The sequence below is a fragment of the Morchella sextelata genome (assembly GCF_020137385.1).
Source record: "Morchella sextelata strain SCLS chromosome Unknown scls_25, whole genome shotgun sequence".
Classification (NCBI taxonomy): Eukaryota; Fungi; Ascomycota; class Pezizomycetes; order Pezizales; family Morchellaceae; genus Morchella; species Morchella sextelata.
The window spans coordinates 510,087-529,489 of NW_025408640.1; the positions used below are offsets into that span (position 1 = coordinate 510,087).

Sequence of the window (19,403 nt, forward strand, 5' to 3'; positions counted from 1 at the left end):
ACAGACTATATCTACTAGAAGGCGGGCCTAGTTTTAGTATATAGACTTTCCGCAACCCAGTTTGCTGGCGCCTGGTCACTCCGTATGTTTTGACGAGTAATAATGATATGACTCTCCCCTGCCCCGGATGTGTTTGGTGGAGACGTCTGAACTTTATCATTTGTCCCAGCAGGTATTGCTTCCAGAGTGATTACCAGAGTAAAAATGAGTCCGCACGGAGATAAGTACGACGGAAGGACTTGCAATTGGGTGTGCTCAATGAATCTTCATTACCGCCCCCTCCCCCCCCACCCTGTATTTCTACTTCCGCTTTTTGAAGTGTCAGAATAAACAGTGAACCAGAACCAGCTGATAGTCCTCTTGAGTATATTTAGCCGGTAAGTAAAAGCGAAAAAATCTCAAAACTTACTCTCGAGACATCATTACCCACCACATTCCTGCACCACGAAGGTACCCAACTGAGCGGTTTTTTTTTTGATGAGTGTCCGGTCTTTAGTGCTATACAGTACTCTACTTCAAATCTATGATCTTTTGATATATGTTTTAGATCTCATTGTTGAAGATCTTTCGAATTCCGTTCACCGTATATCACTCGTCTTACCTATCGAAGCTCACTCCGGTGGATAAAGGGGTTTTTTGTGATATAGAAGACGCGATGGACTCGTGTTTCAATAATTATTGATTGAATGGAGGAGAAGACTTGGAGAATTGACAGTTTATTGATAATATGCCAATTTTGTACATGTAATCGTGGCATCCACATTGCCAGAACGGTGTCCGGACATGTGAACTTGTTTCTCTAGACAAGTAATAGAAACAAAAATCGATAAGATTTCTGAGCGTAGAAGATACATACTGGTGATAGGCATATCTTCCTTACGCCTCTCCTATTCCCAAAGCAAGACTCCCGCAAGGCTGAACGTGGAACCTAATGAATGAGGAAAGCCTTTCGATACTGGGGAGATATACCATTAATCAGGCGTAATATGTATTACTCCTATCTCTTAGAACGGGCGAGAGCTATCGTACAAGTTTTAGCTCCATCTGTCCCTATTGATTATTCCACGTATCTCTTGACTTCCTACAGGTTCAAAAAATAAATTTACCGGCGGGGTGCAGGACTAAGACCTGCACTTAGCCATGATAAAGCGGGTTGCAAGAATCACCAATATAAAGCGGTAGATTCTAGACTCAATATAAAAATCTAAATGGTGCTAGGATCGGGAACCGTAGAAAGAGTACTTATATCGATGTGGGTTAGGGTTACAGTGCCGAGATCCTACATCTTTACCTCCGCAAGAAAGTCAACGAGTCTATGCAAAACCAGCAGTCTCGGGAAGAAAGAGAGTGAAACGTTAAGGTTCACTCTCCCAATCAGTTTTCTTTATTCTTTTAATGACTCTTAACAAAGGCCACACCCCATCTGCATCCAACCACCCGGCCTTCCAGGACACAAAACAACTACAATTACAGCTAACTAGCCCTGCCGACTCCTGTTCTCCTCATCAATCCTCTCAATGTGCATTTCCATCTGCCTTCTGCGCATTCTCGCTGCGAGCCGCCCCTCCAACGAATAGTCTCTTGTGGTGGTGGCGACATACTGCGGCAAGATGGTAGACGGAATCCTGGGGGCTGAATAGGGTGGACGTTGGGCGGTCCAGGAGTGGGTGCGGCTGGCGGTGGTGGGGCTGATGGCGTGACTGCGGCCGCGGGGTAATGTGATTGCTGGGGGTGTATTAGTGTGTTGGATATAGAGAAGGAGGAGGTAAGGAGCGGGGGTGGGGCGGTGGAAGATAGGGGATTATGGCGAGTGGTGACTTACAGCGGCCGTTGATGCTCATTGAGTTGGCATATGGTCTGCCGCGACGATTAGCGGGAGAGGCTTGAAGACGGTTGTTGACTGAAGTTTATCCGTTAACATTTGCTGGAGTTCTGAAATGTTTAGAGCATAAGGGAGGTGATGTATTGCAAAGGACAAGAGTATAAGAGCTTACCTGGCTGATGATCATCGAGATCGAGAACAATAGGATCATGAGCCGTGTTGCCGGGAGTCTGAAAATTGGGAATCGATCCCGGAGCTGTTGATTTAACATATCAGCCACCTGAGTCTAGTGTTCAATGGAAGAAGGCACATACCATTCCGGACGGTATTGTAACTAAATCCAGGGGTGTTACCGGTGAGCCCAGGGCCGACAACGAGGTTGTTCCTGTTAATCATCTCGTCGTCGTCGAAGCCATTGTGGATTGTGAAACTGTTGGGTGCTGTAGCATGGTAACATTAGAATAAGAATGAAGACATTGGAAATGGGAAGAATCATACAATGAGTCTGCACCAATCCGGGAACAAAAGGCTCACTAGCAGGTGCGGAAGCTATAAATCCTAGGTATCAGCGACACCTCCGGCGCATGAAAAAAAGCACATCAAAAGAAAGAATGCTGAAACGTAACTCACCACTGCCAGGAAGGGGACCAAGAGCATGATTAGAATATGCGATAGCCTCATCCAGGATGGCTTCAATCTCACTTTGAGTAAGCTCAAGATTGACACATCCTATGCATTCGTCGGATTAGTTCCAGAAACAGTTATTCATCATGGGAGGGAGCATATACCGTACAGCCCCAAATGTTCAGTATTATCGGGATCGAAAGGGAGATCGAGGGCTATATTTTCATTTTGTTTGTTAGTCCTGGGTTACCGGATCACGCTGGATATATAATCCTGGATGCGTACCAGTGTTTATCCAGTCGTTATTAAGGCTGCCGAAGCCCTCAGCGGCATCGCCGCCGGAATTGTTAAGGAGATTGAAGGAAAGATTGGCTGCTTCTTCACAGCGCTACTCTTAGATTTTGATCCATCTAGAATCGGAGGGGGGGAGCCTACCAAATGCCTCGGCACTCGAATCACCTCCTAGACCTTGATCAACGCCTTGTTCAAAGGCAGGCGGAGGAGAAGGAGAAATAGGCTCGACGGCTGGAACCATATTAGAGACGTGCTCAATCGATATAGTGGGCTGGTGATCTTGAGCTCCAGATGGTCCCATTCCCAGTGTACAGTGGGATCGGTCTCCGATAGAGAACAAAGACACACTGTCGGGATCTGGGGGTAGAATTTGTTAGCTGAGATAATCATAATACTGATAGGGCGCGGATAAAGCTTACCGTCTGTATCGGGATGTTTCTCGTCGAGATAACCCAGTAAAATCTCAAGCCCTTCGTCGGGTTCGGAAGTGGGTGCAGGCTCACCTTGGATTGGGTCGAGGAATGACCAGCTCAGACCTCGTAGGGCTGGATGTACTGGCTCATCTTCAGTGGAAACTATGTGCACAGTGGTTTGATGGGTTGAGCAAACTAAGATAAAACCGAGATGAGTGAATGTAGAGACTGACCATCCAATATTGTAGCCTGGTTCTCCTGACTACCTGCGACAGTCCCATCGAGGACAACAACCGGGGGAGGTGGGGTTGTCTCCTCCGCAGAGGTCGTGTTCATCAGGGCCTTCGGAGAGGCCATCATAGAAAGCAGTGCTACGAGGGATGAGTTAGCAGCCTGGAAAACGAGGAACAGAGTGCTAGATACTCACCATCCCGGGCTGCACGAACACCTTCTCTGGCGGCTTCACTTTCAGTATCCACACTGTCAAGATCGACAAGAATACGGGAAAGAGTGGAAATCTTCTCAAAGAGCTCTTTGCGCGCATCCGGGTTCCCCATCGTGTGATAAAACAAGAGCTTTGTGGTGGATGATGTCCGGAGGGAGGGGAACTACTGATGGAAGACATAGACAGCCTGTGGGGCGAAGCCCCCTTTGCTTGTGAGGATTCCGCCCACCATTTTCGCGAGATCTATGCTAAGGCTGTAAAGGAGGGCCTGGCCATTACTGCTATTCCCCCATAGAATGTGGATGAGCAGGGATGTTGATGGAATAGGATACGTAACCTTCATTAACTAGCGAGATGATAGAGTTGGTTTTGTTCCTCCCGTTTTCAATAGATTCTGTTAGACCTGTATCGGATAGTTAAATCCCCAATTGAATCCGATTCCAACTGCTTGGACTGCAACTGATATATCGAATAATTCTTTCTCCTCAAGAGTAGCAAGAGGAGGCTTGAGCATCGGGTAATCTGAGATCAGTTGCTGATCATTCTGCATGCCCCCTGCCCTTTGAGTAGCGAAGGACTCTGTTTCGACAATTCTTAGGAGCAGGCTACTGTTCTGGTTGTGTAATAATGATATAGAGCTCTGGCTCTGAAACAAGAAGGCTTTATATATTTTATATTTTTGTCCCGTTTGTCAATTCCAGTGAAGACTTTACATTTGCTTCCCTCGCTTCCTTTTCTTTCCGGCTTTCCCGAGAAGTATCATGAGATCAACCCCCTCGAGAGTAAGATGTGTCTATCTGGAGTTGTCTTGTTTTGGGGTTATATCCGGTTCTTTATCCCATTATTCGATTGATTTGGTATCTGTAAATCTTCCTTTCGGAGGCCATATGTGCATGTGTTCGAGCATGTTTCAAACTCATGGTAAGAACCTTCGTATTGAACTCAAAGTCTAGTCTATGCAGATTGGATTTGTATTTGCGTGAGAGCCCGAAGACTGGTGACGGAAATATTGTTGGATGCTGTGGAATAGGTGCGAGCTCGCCCGGACAAGCTCACTCGTTTATCACCGGGGAACCAGAAGATGCAAGTGACCGAGACAGGGAGAATTTGTAAGAGAGATCGTCGCCTCTCCGTAGAAGGTATCTTTGCCCTGAGCAGCTGAATTTTTCGGTTCTCTCCCTGGTCAACGAGTGGGCCTTCAGGGATATGGGCGTATGGTGGGTTTGAGCGGCGAGAGGTTCGGTGGCTGTCGCTCAATACGCACCGCTTTGGCAATGGTGCATCATCATTGGCTCGGAGGATGATGATGATAGTGACAGGAAATGAAGGATGAAAGAATTTAAGAGTCGACGTTCAACTAAGCTTTCCTCCTAACATGGGTTCAGTCAAAGTATCGGTAAATCCCGCTGGTGACACCTCGCTCGAGAGGGCCCATGTGCGACAACGCCAGAGCTATATGAGCATAGCATTGTGATTTTACGACTCAGGACAACTCTTCTTCAAGTACTGACTCCATTGCGTCTTTATTCCTGACCATGGGCAAAAACTACAGACCAGCTTTCCTCCATCCCCCCAATTCAACACCCCTTCGCATTGCGATACCTCTCCTCCACACCCCCTCCTTCCACCCCCCCTTCGACACCTCTCCGCTGACGCCTAGCCCTCCGCTTCCCCCATCCGCTCTCAACATCTGCCAATGCCGCCCTCGCCTTCATCACTTTGTCCCATGCCGTTTCAATTATCAACCACTGCGCTTCTTTCGCCTTTGTCACTCCCGCGAGCATCGCACACAGTGATCCGCGCCTAGTTTCGTCCTCAAGGTTCGCCAGGTCGGCGGTGAGCTTGGTTTGGAGCTTGTCGAGAGCTGACCAGAGAGTGAGGAGGGGGTCGCACGCCTTGAGGGCGTCGAGGAGGTGGGCGGTCATTGCGCTGTAGGTTGGCGGCATTGCCGTGGGGGAGGTCTCTGTGGAGGTGGGTTAGAGGGAGATGGAGGGGGAGGTATAGAAGACTTACACTATGATGGTTCTGATCACTGTTGTGGTGTGAATTGTGTGGTGAGTGAAGGATTCCGGGGGGGTGGGGTTTCTGTGGGATGAGACGGGGGATACTCTTGTGGTAAACATGTTACCGGAAGTGGCTAACGCGAAAGTGGTATGAATAGAGCCTAGGCTGATACATCTATATATCGAATCGCGTCTTCACCTCCGGATTTCACAGCACGAGAAATCCATATCAGTCTGGAGTTGGAGAATCATATGCAAGCGATATCGTATCGACTCATATCTTAGAAACGACATACTTAGGAGATGTGGGAGGTTAACAGCCTGAGGGAGGGAGAAACCATGATCATGAACATTCCACGGTTCTTCCGTCCATATCTGGAGTCAGCCATATCGAGGAAATTCAAACATATACAGTTTATATAATGCCTACACCAATTTCCGGGTATCTGAAATGTCATAGGAAAGTGTCAAACATCTTTGGAGGATACATGTATCCATAGCGGTCTGGTTTGGCTTTAGAGAAACCGGCTAAAACCCTAACCCTATAGAAGTAATAACAATTTAAAGCAAATGGAGTTCTGGCTGCCAGGCATCCAAGTCACAAAATCTCATAGTTATCCTCTTTCAATATCGATCACGATCTAAATTCTATTGAAACTCATCAAAACGCGGTTGCCAATGGCATTTCCGGCGACCCTGCAAAGCCGCCCAGAGATGTACTTTTAAGGCAATGTCGGTGTGGTCTACGAGGACGTTAGGGGAGAGGTCTGAGAGTGTCCTCGAGGCGCCTCGTCCCCGCTGACCTCTGTCCTGGTCTGACCTCGGGGTCCAACACCATTATTGTCCTCGAGGTGTCTTGAGGAACCTCGAGGGCGGTTCCGGGAGACAAAAAGGCGCTATATGTTTCAACTAAAAAGCATATTTTGTCTTTGAGCGATCAACCTCATCTCCATTATGAGGATTGTATAAGTGTATAATATGCCAAGAATTGTCCTCGGGGTCTCCAGCCAAGCACAAGTAGTGTCCTCGAGACTCCCTACCCCTTAGACCATTGTCCTTGTGTTTCATCGAGGGAACGTGCTCGAGGCAAGGACACAAAGACGCTCACCCTCGTGAACCACACTAGGCAAGGTCTGGGAAAAGGAGTGTGGAGTATGGCCTTTACAACATGCTTTATAGGTGAATGGATACGGGTGGTGCGCTTAATGCAATTGGCCGGGGGCTGAGTGGTTCGAGCTAAATGTGGAGTATTTCAATCAAGCAGTATAGTCACAGAAAGAAACAACTTAAGTAGAGGAAGAACTTTAAACTGTAATCATTTGATTTGGACACAAAGTTAGAGAATTAACAAAGTTCCATCAAGTTTTACTCTCCCACCGCAGTCAAAACCCAGCTCAAATCTTCGACACCTCCCTCCGGCCCAATCCAGTTTACGGCCTCTCTACCCACAGCCACGCATTCTCCAACGCAACCTCCCTGGCATCCTCCTTACTCAACGTACCCCCCAACCGGACCCATGCCTTCCTCGCCGCCACAAGCCGCGCATGGACCGTCGAACACCTGCCGTTCGCCCTGTTCACCCGCTCAGAAGAAGCAATAAGCTTATTAACCAATTTCCCCTGCAGGAACTCGGACTCTGACATGTGCTCGGGAAAGAACTCATCGACCAGTGGATCATCCGCGACATCGAGGCCTGGGTTGGAAGTGAGGAGTAGCTGGTACTCCTCATAGAGACGGCGATGAGCGTCGTTGATGGAGACCCATATGTTCCGGATCTGAGTGTATTCTTCTTTGAGGGCAAGGTATCTGTCGAGAGCCTCTTTGATGGATGTGGGTTCGGGTGACGGTGGGATCCGCCGGGGGAGGGACATTCGGACTGCAGTGTGTTAGTGAGGGCAGGGAAATGTGAGGTTATGGGTGATGTTATTGTACCTGGTGTTGTTCTGTGTGTAAGGGATGCTGGTCTCTGTCTGGCGGGAAGGCGTTGTGTTGACTGCGAGGGGTTTCGAGAGCAAGAGGACGTGCATGCTGGTTGAGGAAAGTGCCAAGACCACGCCCTTGATCGCTCGAAAACGGCACACTCCTCCCAGCGTGTTTGTACCGCGCGTACGCGTGTAGGCACATTGCGTAACTTGAATATAGGGATATGGGCGTTTGATTAGCGTGTTTATGTCGCCAACTGACTATAAAGAATAGGCCTCATCTCCGCCCTGAGCCCAGGGGGTGATCGCTATCTTAACTAACATATTTCATTCTTACGACATGGCATAGGTTGGGAATGGCCCGATTACCATCCGCCAAACCGGGCTCCTCTTTCGATCACTCCTTACTCTCCTAGCGATTGGTCTCTAATATTTGAAGCATTGTTCTTAATCACTAGACTCACAGAAGATAAAAGGATTTGAACAAGAATAACTGTAACTCCAACGGTAACATTTCTATTTAAACTACCGAACCCGCGGATTGTTGACGCATGTTGATATTCTACTCGAATATTTTACCCCGCCATAACCGCCCTTCACCGAAACCGCCGTTCACCGAAACTGCCGCTCCTCCACCTCTTCACTCTTCAAACTTCCCCCCCAGCGCCACCCACTCCTCCTTCGCCTTCTCCAACTCCCCCAGGATCTCCATGCAGCGATCGTTCACGTCGTTCGCGGCCTCAGCGCTCGCGACAACCCTATCGAGGAGGTTCTCCGCTCTTGAGGCATAGTCCTCCAAAAGAGAGGGGAGGTGTCGCGGGTCGAGGTTGGCCGAGGGGTCGTCGATGCTCACGGCAAGGCTGGGGTCGAGGCGGAAATCGTATTCCTTGTGCAGGCGCTCGTGGATAAGGCGGAGGTCCGTCCAGTGGGCTTGAAGGTCGCTGTACTCTTTGTGCAAGGAGAGGTACTTCTTGAGGGCGGCTTCGAGCCTGGATCCTGGAGGGGCGACGCATGGCCTTTTCGGAGCCTGGGCGGTTGTCATTTGGGGACTATGGAGGTTTGTCAGTTACTGGACGAGAATGAAGTTTGGTGACAGGTTGGAAATAGAGAGGAGAGATTGATGGACTTACTCTGCCTTTGTGTCTTGCTTTGGGAGACTTGTGAGTTTTGGAGTGTTCGAAGGTTTCCAGGACTTGTAGAAATTGTCTCAAGAGAGAATTTTCGCAGATGTCTTTTTGTTCCTAAAGGCCAAGCCCGGCTACCTCAGTTTGAAGACGCCAATCAACCTGGCCGGAGGGTTAACCATTTTGTAATTGCTCTCGTTAATGCCGAGGAACTAACTGCGTGCAGTTCAAGCTCCCAAGGCGGAGACCAACACATTGAACCAGTTCTCCTTGATTTAATGACACCCATGAGTTGAATTGTATATCTGAATTGAGTTAGATCGTAAAAAGATAGAATTATATCAGCGTTGTGTCGGTTGGGAGAGCAGGGAACCCCCATCTTGTTAAATAGATACAGCTATCAGCCCATGAGATTACATCGTTGGCCATTACTTGATGCCCGCTCTCTCGCAAACGTCTGTGTCAATCCACCGCTTCTCCTCTTTCCCGTTTCATTGAAAAATGCTTTTTTCCTCCCGGTATTACACGGAAGAGAAGTGAAATAACTACCGGTAAGAAATCTCGTGTCAAGTGCATGCATCGCACGTATGAACAACGGAAAGACCGACAAAGTTGGTTGCTGGCCTGGGCTGACTTGGCTAGTGCGACTGATGCCTCATAATTTATAGCCGATGGGATGGATCCTAAAATAGTGAGCGGTTGTGCCGGCGTTTTGGGAAATGTATCCAGGAATAAAGATCGCCTGTCGTGAAGATGTCAGGAACTGAAACTCCGAAGTGAGTAACGACATCAACTTCTACTTGTACGTAGGCATCTTGAGAAAACATAAAGGGGGGAACTATTTCCGCAGGGCAGTTCGACTGGGCGTGAGAACTGTGAGTATCGATTAGTTGATTGGTGATTCACTGTACTTGGTGCGATTCTTCTACGTACGCGTGCCTTGGGATTTGTCTTTCCTGCCTCCACGCGCGGTGCGTGGGACGTGGGTGCGCCTGATATCGCTGTTATTGAAAGAGAAACTTGCATCCTCTCTCCTTTTTCTATTTTGTTCGTCAATGTTTGCCATTGACCGATGTTTGCTGTCCCTCCATTGACCTATATATCCTGATGATTGTCCATTTACCTTGTCCCACGCGCACATGGTTTGGCTCCGGGTCCTCTTAGACATGTTTATTTGTCAATTGGGGTTCAGGGGACTGAAGAGAAAAGGAATATACCCATAGTATAGAATCCTTCAGATTCTAAACGTTTGCCATCGTCAAACCCTTCAGATCCATATGATATTGGCTCATGTGGGTTAGGGTTAGTGATACAAACCTTAGCGCATTTTCACCCAGCATACCCAGGCACAAGTGACCTAAGGAGAGATTAAGGTGCAGAAGCATTAAGTGGTGCCTCATACCACTGAAACAGGTATAGGACTATAAAAGGAACCATCAGACGATCTAGAATTAGTTCAGTAACCACCAACAAAAATAATCCCCCATAACAACCAAAACCCCCCACCAACAACCATTTCCAAAATGAATTCCAACCCCGATAATGTGTTCAACCTTACCGGAAGCACCATCAACACCGTGACTACCTTGACTGTCCCCCGCAGTAAATACATTACTGCACGCCTTCTCGAACTTCGACAGCTGATCGACATCCACCAAGACGATCTTCCGACACGGCGGAAAACCTACAAGAAGTATCTGGAGCGCTATCGGAAAGTGCGATTCGAACTTTGCAGAGCAGCCTACGCATCCACCGGACGCAGCAACCTCACCCCATTTCAATTATCCTCAAAGGTTGAAGCTCTGGCGGAGAAGGAATTGACGCTGCGGGAACTGGTCAAAATGCTCTCGAGTAACTACGAATGGATGGTCGAAAAGGTTGGTGCCCTTAAGAAAGAGGAGGAGAGGTTGTCCAAAGAGTTGGGGGTGATCAACAAAAAGCGGCAGGAATCGAGAAGGCACAGCATGGCGAGAAAACGGAGGGCCGAGGTGTTGAAAAAGGGGTCGGAGGAGTTCGCTCTGGCTGCCGGTGCTGCAGAAATAGAGGGGATCTTGTGAAAGGTATATCTAGACTAAAGGGTAGGGAGAATTCCGGGGGATGCTGTTAGATTACTAGGCTTTTGTCAATAAATTAAGTTTTGACTCCATTTCACTATCTATAGTATAAGGTGAGTGCGAAGTCGTACCTTAGAAACTGTAAATCTCCCCTCGTGCCCAGCCCATGTCCACATTGATAGCATAAGCAGAGGTAAGTGACATAAATATACGGGAAGGAGACCACGATGGCTCAGACAACCCACAACAACATCCACCAGTAAACCTGTATCCAAGAAAAAAACATCCTCTCAAGATGAATTTCCAACCCATCTCATTGCTCGCCTCCACCCCCGAGCTCCAATTTTGCGGTCCTTCCTCCACATTCTACCGCATCTCCTATATCACCGGACGTCTCATAGAGGTTCGAAAACTGATCGACATCCACCAAGACGATTTACCAACCCGCTGGGCCACCTACGAAGAGCATCTCAAACACTACCACAGGGCCCGATTGAGCAGGTTCATAGCATCATGCGGGAAGCACGAAGAACGCAGCTCCACGGCTGTTTGGGTCACAACAACGCTCAGTGATCTCACCACGAAGGAAGCGAGTCTTAAGGACCTTGTTAAGATGCTGCATGACAACTACCAATGGATGGCGGAGAAAGTTAGCTTGCTGCAGAAAGAGGAGCGAAGGTTGGTGGAGGAACTCGAGATAGACCACATCAGGATGGAACGAGATGGACTCTTTACCTCCGATATCTCGTGGAAGGCTGAGGTGTTCATAAGGAAAGCAGATGGGTCGAAAGTGACGATGGATGGCCTCGATGCGTCGGACAATATCTTTCAGCCGGAACAGTGAATGAAAGCTGATTACCAAGTTAGATGGATATTGCAATTAAATATGATTTTTTCTAATCCGCTATTCCATCGTTTCAAGAACGTTTAGGAATGATGACAGCTCTATGAATATATATCGTCCACAGGTGGGGGTGAGATGACAACAATGCCTAACCGCGGGAGCAGAAGACAACTAGGCAGCAAGATCGATGCAGCATGGCTTTTGAACAACAGGAACCTCTTCACTCGCTGATATACACTAAGATCGCTGCACATGTGAGAATGTGAAGCATGTCACCCGCCAGTCTACAATCATGACGTACCACCGGCCTATCCATCCGGGTACAGTATCTCGATTAACATCAGACCCAGAGAAAAAAAGCTCAGTCAATCAAAAAATCCATCCACAACTCGAGACTCTTACAGCTTGGCATACGGGAAGCTTTAAATTACCAGTAGCCTATAAATAACTAGCATTTATTCCCACTGTGCAGCTCTTCACCTTACATTCCACCCGTGAGGGCAAAAGCCAACAGCCGAAATTTCATCAGCGAATTCAACAAGGAAACAACCAACCGAGTAAGTTATCATCTACCATCAAGGTCTCTACTCAATCAATTCCATTCTATGATCATTCTCCTTTCTATGAAGAACGCACCAGCAATAGGTTACTAATATAAATAGTTCATGTTAAATTGAAAGGTACTACATACCTCACTACCGAAAAAAGAAAGCTTCCGCTGAAGGTTATTCCAATAAAAACCTCGAATCTATCATCGGTATTCACCCTAGTTTCATTATTGAAATTAAAGTCAGCTAACAACTATTAAGCTACAGGCTTTTCATCCTTTTCAACAATCAACAACTCATCCTTCTATCCATCAAAATGATGTACCCCGAGCTCCGTCTCATCGTCATTGCCGGCCTGAGACGAAGAATCCCGCTCATGCTCAAAGAAGGAGATCGTCTTGACAAAGAATACGATGAGGTCTGCAAGGTCTTGGACTCGGGCTACTTCAACTTCGGTGATGAGGTCTTCCGCTTCGATGAGGATGAGGACCGCGTCCTCGAGGAAATCGACATTTTTGCCGAGAAGAAGAGGATTAACCAGGCGAGGTTGGACCTCTTGGAGGATCTAAGGGATGCCCGCCAGCAGTTGAGGGAGCTCCTCAGCAAGCCAGTGAAGAGGCTTTGGGGGTGTTAAAAAGTTCTTTTCTTTTCTTTTTCTTTTTTTTACATATTGAGAGATCATAAAATCGGAGCATAAAAGGGGAGTGGCTAGATTGGCAGCAATGGTGTTTGCATGTTATTATGGGGGGTGATACTTTCTGAAATATACCTCTGTGAAGGTCGTGGATGAGGTGTCCGGTGAGGGGCTGTTGATTAGATATTCATCAAAAGCTCCTTTAGCAAGCATAATTCTTTAGTTCTAATCTTATTATCACCGTGAACTAACAAGCAGACTTCCTTCTCTCTACCACATCATCGGTGGAGGAATCCGCATTAATCTCTTTCAAAATGCTTTACACAATGCCCGGATTAACTATCGATCTTCCTCCTCTACCACGGGATTGGGAGGGGCTTCCTCTCAGAGCCTAAATTTAATGTCTTAATACTCCTGTCCACTCGTAAATTTTGGTAAATTGAAACTCAACCTTCGCTGAGCTCGACCCAACCCCATCCTCACTGCGAATTAAATTTAATCAATAAATACCCTCAGAGCCTACTATGCCTAGGATTGCTTATTCTCCGCTTTTAAAACTTCCAAAATTGTCTGATAAATGTGATACATCGTTAAGCTCCTTCCCGGTTAAGTATATCGTACTAGACCCCCTGCACCCCGAGATCCCGACCGGAACCTCCGCTATAAGTCATCACTGTTATAGAGATTAATATTTAGACGTTGAATGTTCTTATCATAACTGTTGTACGTTTCATTTAAATCTTTTGCGGGAAAACGCGGAGGCGGTCCTCTTGATTCATTTTTCGAAGGGTTACATGTGTTCGAAAACTCGGAGCGGATGCTAGAAGTGATATGCAGCGTCCTAAAAAAAGAAAAAAAAAAAGATAACGAACACGAAAGCCACTTCAAGACCACACGTTGCCACCACTAATATCGGACCAGATTCCAGCAAGCTTAAAACCAACAGCAATAGAAAACATTAAACATTTTTGATTGGAGATTGGAGCCTGATCATCTAACTCTAACTAAGCACAAACGACAGTATTAAAACGCAGAGTAATTAAAACCGTGTCATAACGTCAACACCTCCTACCCCTGGCCTCCCCCACCTCCGATTCTTCTTTTTCCTCCTCAACGATAGTCGGCAGGCACCCACCTCCGACATACAACTCCTGCCTACGGAGGTAGCGACGACGCTGGTCAAGGGTAGCGCCGGCATTGGCGGGGTCGTCGGGATTGAAAAGGTTCTGAAGTGGGCCAGATTCCTCCTCGTCGGGATGGATGAGGGCAAGGTCGGGAAAGTATTCGTCGTCAATCTCGAGCTCGTAACTACTGATGTCGCAGGTACCGTCGTATTTGTCGTACTCTTGGATCAGGCGTGCGACCTCCGTGTCGTCGGAGGTGCCGGTGTTGGCCTCGTGGGCAGTGTTTTCCTGATGAGCTTTATTAGCACAGAACTCCAACTCTTTAGTGCTAGGGGAATCTTACAGCAGGGCTGCTGGTCGTCGATGCCTGCCCGGTCACGGTATTGGCAGCGGATCCGGCCGCTACCTTAGCGCCAGTGTGCGTGGAGGATGACATTTTGAAGGGAAGGAAATAATAATAATATTCTTTTGATTCAAATGTAAAGACCGTGGATTCCGAAGTTGAAAAGATTACTGAAGCGTGGTTGAACGAACGTGGAGAAAGGCTGTTGCGTAGCTCTTTCTTTTTCTTTCTGTGGTGTATATGGGTTTAGGATGAGATCAAGGCGGAGCGGAAATAAAAAGAGTGCTCATGTGTGCATTGCATAGTGGCTCGTTGGAGTTTGTCCATTCTCTGGATTTCACGCCTGTGGAAAATTTTAAATTACGGGTAGTGGTGGTGTCAGAAATTTCCATGTCTCAGGTGCTGGTGCAGGTGCAGCTGGGTCCTATTCGACTTGGCGTTAATCGGGCTTTTGACAAGACAGCTCCGGTCGGGAGCGTTTTCTATTGAGAGTGGTTATAGCGAAGTTCATTGATGTTGGTTTTTCCTCAATAGTCTTTTACGAGAATTTAACTTTGATTCATCACGCCGATAGTAGAGGGAGATTCTCCTTCAATCGTGTCCCCTTTTCGCAACTCGTAGCGAGAGAACAAGAAAAGAATTTGGTCCAGATGCATGCGCCTACGTCATAGCCGTAAACTTCGGTTTCCGGTGTATAAACAGGGACATTTCGGGAGCGGTGCGGATACCAGAGTAGCAGATAGCGCACTCTATTTGCTATCTTTCTTTCTCTTTTAGCTACTTAAACTCTCACCCATGATGCTATATTCTCTTAGAGAAAGTTGGTGGACCGGAATCGCGAGTGATATTGTGTGATTCTCGGGGGCAATCGCTAGTCCCTCTCAGTTCATGCCAAACGTCTAGGCTTCATCTCTTTCAGCGTAATGTGTAGAAAGGCAATTGTAACTTACACTAAAACCAGTTCTCCACACGAGCCTCAATCTAAAAATGGCTTCGTATACGGGTTCGAATCCCATGTCCTCCACCCCCGGTATACCCATCTTGCCGGTCGGGCTGAGTTTTAGATGTTTCCCCAGTTACTTGCTCAAAATGGGAGAGCGGAAGTCTCTTGAACCTCGCCATAGCCTCACGGTTGCATGCGAGTATGAGCGATTGTTATCATTATTTTCGTAATCCGTATGTTACTGCGAGTGAGAATCTATGACTCCAGTGATGGGTTTGGGAAGGTGAAAACGGAAATGTAGACCACCTACGTTCATAGTTAGCGTCGGGTAGTTTCTGGGGTGTGTATAAAGTAACGGATGGCTCAGCAAAGACGGTAAGCTGATTTCTGCCAAGACTCACCAACAGGGGGTTGGGCTGCCTTCTTCATGGACGATCACTCGGGTCGGTATCCTCCGACGCAGCGCCGGCACCTATGTCCTTGTCGCCACGCGTCGGCTGGATAAGGTGTATAGGTGTCTAGTGATAGAATATTGTGGACACATCTACACGCCTACGGGGGTTTATCTGATGCAAGAGGGAGATAACTAGATGTACGCTGAAAAGAAGAAGCAAAACGGGGGAATTTATTTTACTTGTTATGTAAATTGAAAAGTTGTGATGAGATATTTTTTGCTAGAATGTACAGAGACTACATGATGCCGGCGATGAACACTCCAATCGATTGCGACTAAGATGGTTTCACAGGATCAATGGTAAGAAAACAGAAGTGCTATAATGATGATTTAATTTCTTTACTGCTGCGCCAGAGGTGGTCGCTCCTAACTTGTACAAGATGTTTATCTATAGTACCTAGTATAATGATCGATGTTCGGAGTGACGACATAAAACCTCCCCTCTCTCTCGGTATCAGCGATCAACTTCGGGCACCCAACAGGCTCCATCAACCCCGCCGCCCTGGGCTCAATCCACCTGGTGAAGAGGGGCTGGAATCTGATCCATCTCTGCATCCTCCAGATGATATCTTCGAGTTCGTCCACCACACGCGACAAGCACCCAAAATAGTCCCAGTCCACCATCTTGCGATCCTCGTGGCAGCCATCGACGTAGGCGGCGAGATCCGCAACAGCTTTGGCGTGATCATTGGCGTAATGGACGAGGGTAGGGATCAGTACGCCCATTTCGACTCCGAGATCGCCTTGGGCGAAGAGGCGAGGGTTGTTGATTGGACGACGGCTGAGCGGGCTGACTGGGGGTGAGGAGGTCGGAGGGGAGAGGAGAATATCGGAGTGAAACTCGGATCTGGTAGGGGAGCTGTCCGGAAACGCAACGATGTTGGCTGCAGTGTGGTTAGTTACTCACTTCAAGATATCAGTTCATGTTGTTGATGGAAATACCTGTGGTACTAGACATGATGAATAGTGAAATGGTTGTTATAGCTTGTGATTTCACTGGGTGGGAGAGTTTGTGAGAGAGAGAACAACGTGGAACAGAAAATGGTAGGAGTCTTTAATTACCCGTTCGGGGGATTGGCGAGCCACTTGACACTCTGCACCTTGCGTACCCCTGTAAAATAAACAGAGCAGTATTCTACTATGACCAGGGGTATAATCAGGTACTAGGAAAAAAGAGATTAGGTAACACCAACGAGGCAGAGTTGACGAGAGCTTGTGGGAGTGCTTGTGGCGCTGCAGCTCATTTACACATATTCTTTCTGCTGCGTCAATCAATTGATCAAACCCAAAGATTACATATTTATGCAGGCAGCGGGCATATCCCGCTGAAAGCATGAATGGAAGAAATGTTTCTTATTACACTTGACTGTTGAAGTATAAATGAGTGTACCGTCGGTGAAGAGAAAGATTCATCATCCTGTTACATGTACCGGGGGTTATGGGTTAGTCTGAATAACCAGTTTTGATAGGTTGATTGTCGTGATTGGCTGAGACCGTCCGAGACACCGGCCAAGAAAGAGCACCGCCACTGCCACGTCGATTAGTAGGGAGGTGGTGGAGAGCGAAGTCGTGAGCTCGAAATGAAGCTATTCACACCCATTCGACCTCCTTAGGCACCCGTTCGACTGCGCTTGACACCCGTTCGACATCCTTTGACCGCTTGTGACACCCGATTGACGTCGATTGACTGCATGTGACGCCCGGTTGACGCCCGTTGATACAAGTTCGACGCCGTGAGTTCCTTCAATGCCGAGTGATCGTAGGTGTTCGTGTTCGTACCCCGAGAGTTCCAGCTTCTGACCCAGGTGTTCCAGCTTCGGCCCCAGGTGTTCTTCATCATGAAGCAGAAGGGAAGGAGAAGAGATCACTTTGGTGATCGAACCCGGAACAGGGAGGCAACTAGAGATGAACGGGTGAAAATAATTGCCCTGAGGGAGTCAGGTATGACCTGGAAAGAGATAGGACGTCAGCTGGAAATAGACTATCGTACCTGTCAAGGTATCTTTAGGAAGGCACAGGTAGGAGTCTCGTACCCAGCCCACTCCAGTGGCAGCTACTTCAATTCATTGGCAGTAAGTTGCTCACAGTACGAACAGGCAAATGGTACACCTAGCAACTTAAGGAGACAAAGGAGGCCACCTGTTTTCAATGCAGAAGAGAAAGAGAGACTACGAGAGTTTATCACAAGAGATAAAAGGACAAGGAGACTACCTTTTCTGTCTATCATCGAGGAACTGGAATATGTATGTTCTGTCAGAACTCTCAGAAATACTTTAGCATCTATGGGCTATCATAAAAGACTACCCCGAAAGAAATGGGGTATAAGGCCACAAAATCTCGTCAAGAGAGTGGAATGGTGTCAAGCTAGGCTACATTGGACCTACAATGACTGGTTCCGTGCTGTCTGGACAGATGAGTCTATTTTCAATACCTCTGGCTTTGCGCATCGCCCATGGGTTCTAAGAACACCAGAGGAGGATATCACTCAGACTGCATTGATGAGACGTGGGAGTCAGGGAGGAAGAGCACAATGATCTGGGGGGAATTCTGCGGGGAGATGAAGAGTGAACTAGTGTTCACTCCTGCTGGAGTTACTATCAAGTCGCAGACCTATGTGGATGAGATATTGGATCCATATCTTATACCCTTCTGGCATGAGACTTGTGAAGCATATGGGTGGACACAGGTGGTCGAGGACAATGCCCCAGGCCATAAGGGTGTCGCCAATCAATGCAGAGAGGTCAATGAGGTGGAGACAGTTCCTTGGCCCCCACAATCACCAGATCTCAATCTCATCGAGGCCTTATGGGCAGAAATAGAAACTGAACTGGGAGAGACTATAGGTCGTGTAAATGACATAGAAGTGCTACAGATTATGATAAGAAATGCCTGGGATTCTATTCCTGTAGATAGACTAGATAGTTTGGTCAGAAGTATGCCTCGAAGACTGGCAGCAGTCATTGCTGCTGGCGGGCATGCTACACCTTATTAATGAACTATATTCACCCTTCTCGAGACTTTTTTCCCCCATACAAATTTTGAGACGTCAGCTCGTTGACCATTGGCTGCTGCAGCCCGCCACAGCTGCTCACCCGTTCAAAACCCTGCAAACCCGCTGCGAATGCAACCAATCAATCCGAGTTCTTCAGACTAATGGCGAACACCCGGTGCTTTCAATTTGTTCTCCTTAGTTTCCGAACCTCTCCCCATATTTCTTACATCGCCGCTCCTGCCGCTATTCTCTTGAATTGGGAGTCCGCACCATCTCAGCGCTCACAGTTAGACTTATTCAATTGTGATTCCGAGTAACTTGATCGAGGCTACTTGTGATCGTGTTTCAGGATTGCAGGTCATGAAATTGATTAACAACCATATCCAAACGTACAATTTCATTACCATACCGGCAGCCCATTCACCTTCGTAATCTTGACAGAAAGTTGAGATTTAACTGTTGCGCCTACTACCTCCGGATAATGCTTCAAGGGAAGAATAAAATTAACCATCCCAACTCCCTCATTGGTGTCAGAAGGACCAGGTAGAAATCGAGTAGGAGTAACAGCATGAAGTCTATCTAAACCCCATAAAATCTCGAAACTAAATATATATTAAGGGCCCGGAGGTGAGGAGCAGCTTGAAGAATCCATAGTGCGGAGATGCACACAGCAGAAATAGGAGGGGAGGGATGAATTCCGATGTATTCGCTCCAGAAACACTGGTAACGAAATATTTTGTAACTCGCCCTCTAAGGTCATAACCGTCGTCTCGAATCTTTCAAGTAATTGAACTATATAGGTGGTGTGAAGGAAAAGGAT

General features: G+C 47.5%; 10 protein-coding genes across 10 annotated transcripts; 5 read left to right on the forward strand and 5 right to left on the reverse strand.

Annotated features, from left to right (window-relative positions):
* Positions 1-1,477: 1,477 nt before the first annotated feature.
* On the reverse strand, positions 1,478-3,710 carry H6S33_008083 (uncharacterized protein; the record flags this gene model as incomplete). Its single annotated transcript, XM_044839430.1, has 12 exons — positions 1,478-1,725; positions 1,823-1,900; positions 1,995-2,078; positions 2,137-2,262; positions 2,321-2,371; positions 2,453-2,551; positions 2,611-2,661; positions 2,732-2,824; positions 2,882-3,097; positions 3,160-3,315; positions 3,387-3,524; positions 3,581-3,710. The coding sequence occupies 12 exons, from the start codon at positions 3,708-3,710 to the stop codon at positions 1,478-1,480; spliced, it is 1,470 nt and encodes a 489-aa protein (XP_044688274.1).
* A 1,465-nt stretch (positions 3,711-5,175) lies between these two features.
* On the reverse strand, positions 5,176-5,544 carry H6S33_008084 (uncharacterized protein; the record flags this gene model as incomplete). Its single annotated transcript, XM_044839431.1, has 1 exon — positions 5,176-5,544. The coding sequence occupies one exon, from the start codon at positions 5,542-5,544 to the stop codon at positions 5,176-5,178; it is 369 nt and encodes a 122-aa protein (XP_044688275.1).
* Positions 5,545-7,031: 1,487 nt separating this feature from the next.
* H6S33_008085 (uncharacterized protein) lies at positions 7,032-7,472 on the reverse strand (the record flags this gene model as incomplete). Its single annotated transcript, XM_044839432.1, has 1 exon — positions 7,032-7,472. One exon carries the CDS (start codon positions 7,470-7,472, stop codon positions 7,032-7,034), a length of 441 nt encoding a protein of 146 aa, XP_044688276.1.
* A 691-nt stretch (positions 7,473-8,163) lies between these two features.
* On the reverse strand, positions 8,164-8,829 carry H6S33_008086 (uncharacterized protein; the record flags this gene model as incomplete). The annotated part of the gene is made up of 2 exons (XM_044839433.1): positions 8,164-8,572; positions 8,786-8,829. The coding sequence occupies 2 exons, from the start codon at positions 8,827-8,829 to the stop codon at positions 8,164-8,166; spliced, it is 453 nt and encodes a 150-aa protein (XP_044688277.1).
* A 1,341-nt stretch (positions 8,830-10,170) lies between these two features.
* H6S33_008087 (uncharacterized protein) lies at positions 10,171-10,704 on the forward strand (the record flags this gene model as incomplete). The annotated part of the gene is made up of 1 exon (XM_044839434.1): positions 10,171-10,704. The coding sequence occupies one exon, from the start codon at positions 10,171-10,173 to the stop codon at positions 10,702-10,704; it is 534 nt and encodes a 177-aa protein (XP_044688278.1).
* A 292-nt stretch (positions 10,705-10,996) lies between these two features.
* H6S33_008088 (uncharacterized protein) lies at positions 10,997-11,545 on the forward strand (the record flags this gene model as incomplete). Its single annotated transcript, XM_044839436.1, has 1 exon — positions 10,997-11,545. The coding sequence occupies one exon, from the start codon at positions 10,997-10,999 to the stop codon at positions 11,543-11,545; it is 549 nt and encodes a 182-aa protein (XP_044688279.1).
* An 864-nt stretch (positions 11,546-12,409) lies between these two features.
* On the forward strand, positions 12,410-12,727 carry H6S33_008089 (uncharacterized protein; the record flags this gene model as incomplete). The annotated part of the gene is made up of 1 exon (XM_044839437.1): positions 12,410-12,727. The coding sequence occupies one exon, from the start codon at positions 12,410-12,412 to the stop codon at positions 12,725-12,727; it is 318 nt and encodes a 105-aa protein (XP_044688280.1).
* Positions 12,728-13,785: 1,058 nt separating this feature from the next.
* Positions 13,786-14,287, reverse strand: H6S33_008090 (uncharacterized protein; the record flags this gene model as incomplete). The annotated part of the gene is made up of 2 exons (XM_044839438.1): positions 13,786-14,139; positions 14,195-14,287. 2 exons carry the CDS (start codon positions 14,285-14,287, stop codon positions 13,786-13,788), a joined length of 447 nt encoding a protein of 148 aa, XP_044688281.1.
* Positions 14,288-15,996: 1,709 nt separating this feature from the next.
* On the forward strand, positions 15,997-16,395 carry H6S33_008091 (uncharacterized protein; the record flags this gene model as incomplete). Its single annotated transcript, XM_044839439.1, has 1 exon — positions 15,997-16,395. The coding sequence occupies one exon, from the start codon at positions 15,997-15,999 to the stop codon at positions 16,393-16,395; it is 399 nt and encodes a 132-aa protein (XP_044688282.1).
* Positions 16,396-18,043: 1,648 nt separating this feature from the next.
* H6S33_008092 (uncharacterized protein) lies at positions 18,044-18,583 on the forward strand (the record flags this gene model as incomplete). The annotated part of the gene is made up of 1 exon (XM_044839440.1): positions 18,044-18,583. One exon carries the CDS (start codon positions 18,044-18,046, stop codon positions 18,581-18,583), a length of 540 nt encoding a protein of 179 aa, XP_044688283.1.
* Positions 18,584-19,403: the final 820 nt, after the last annotated feature.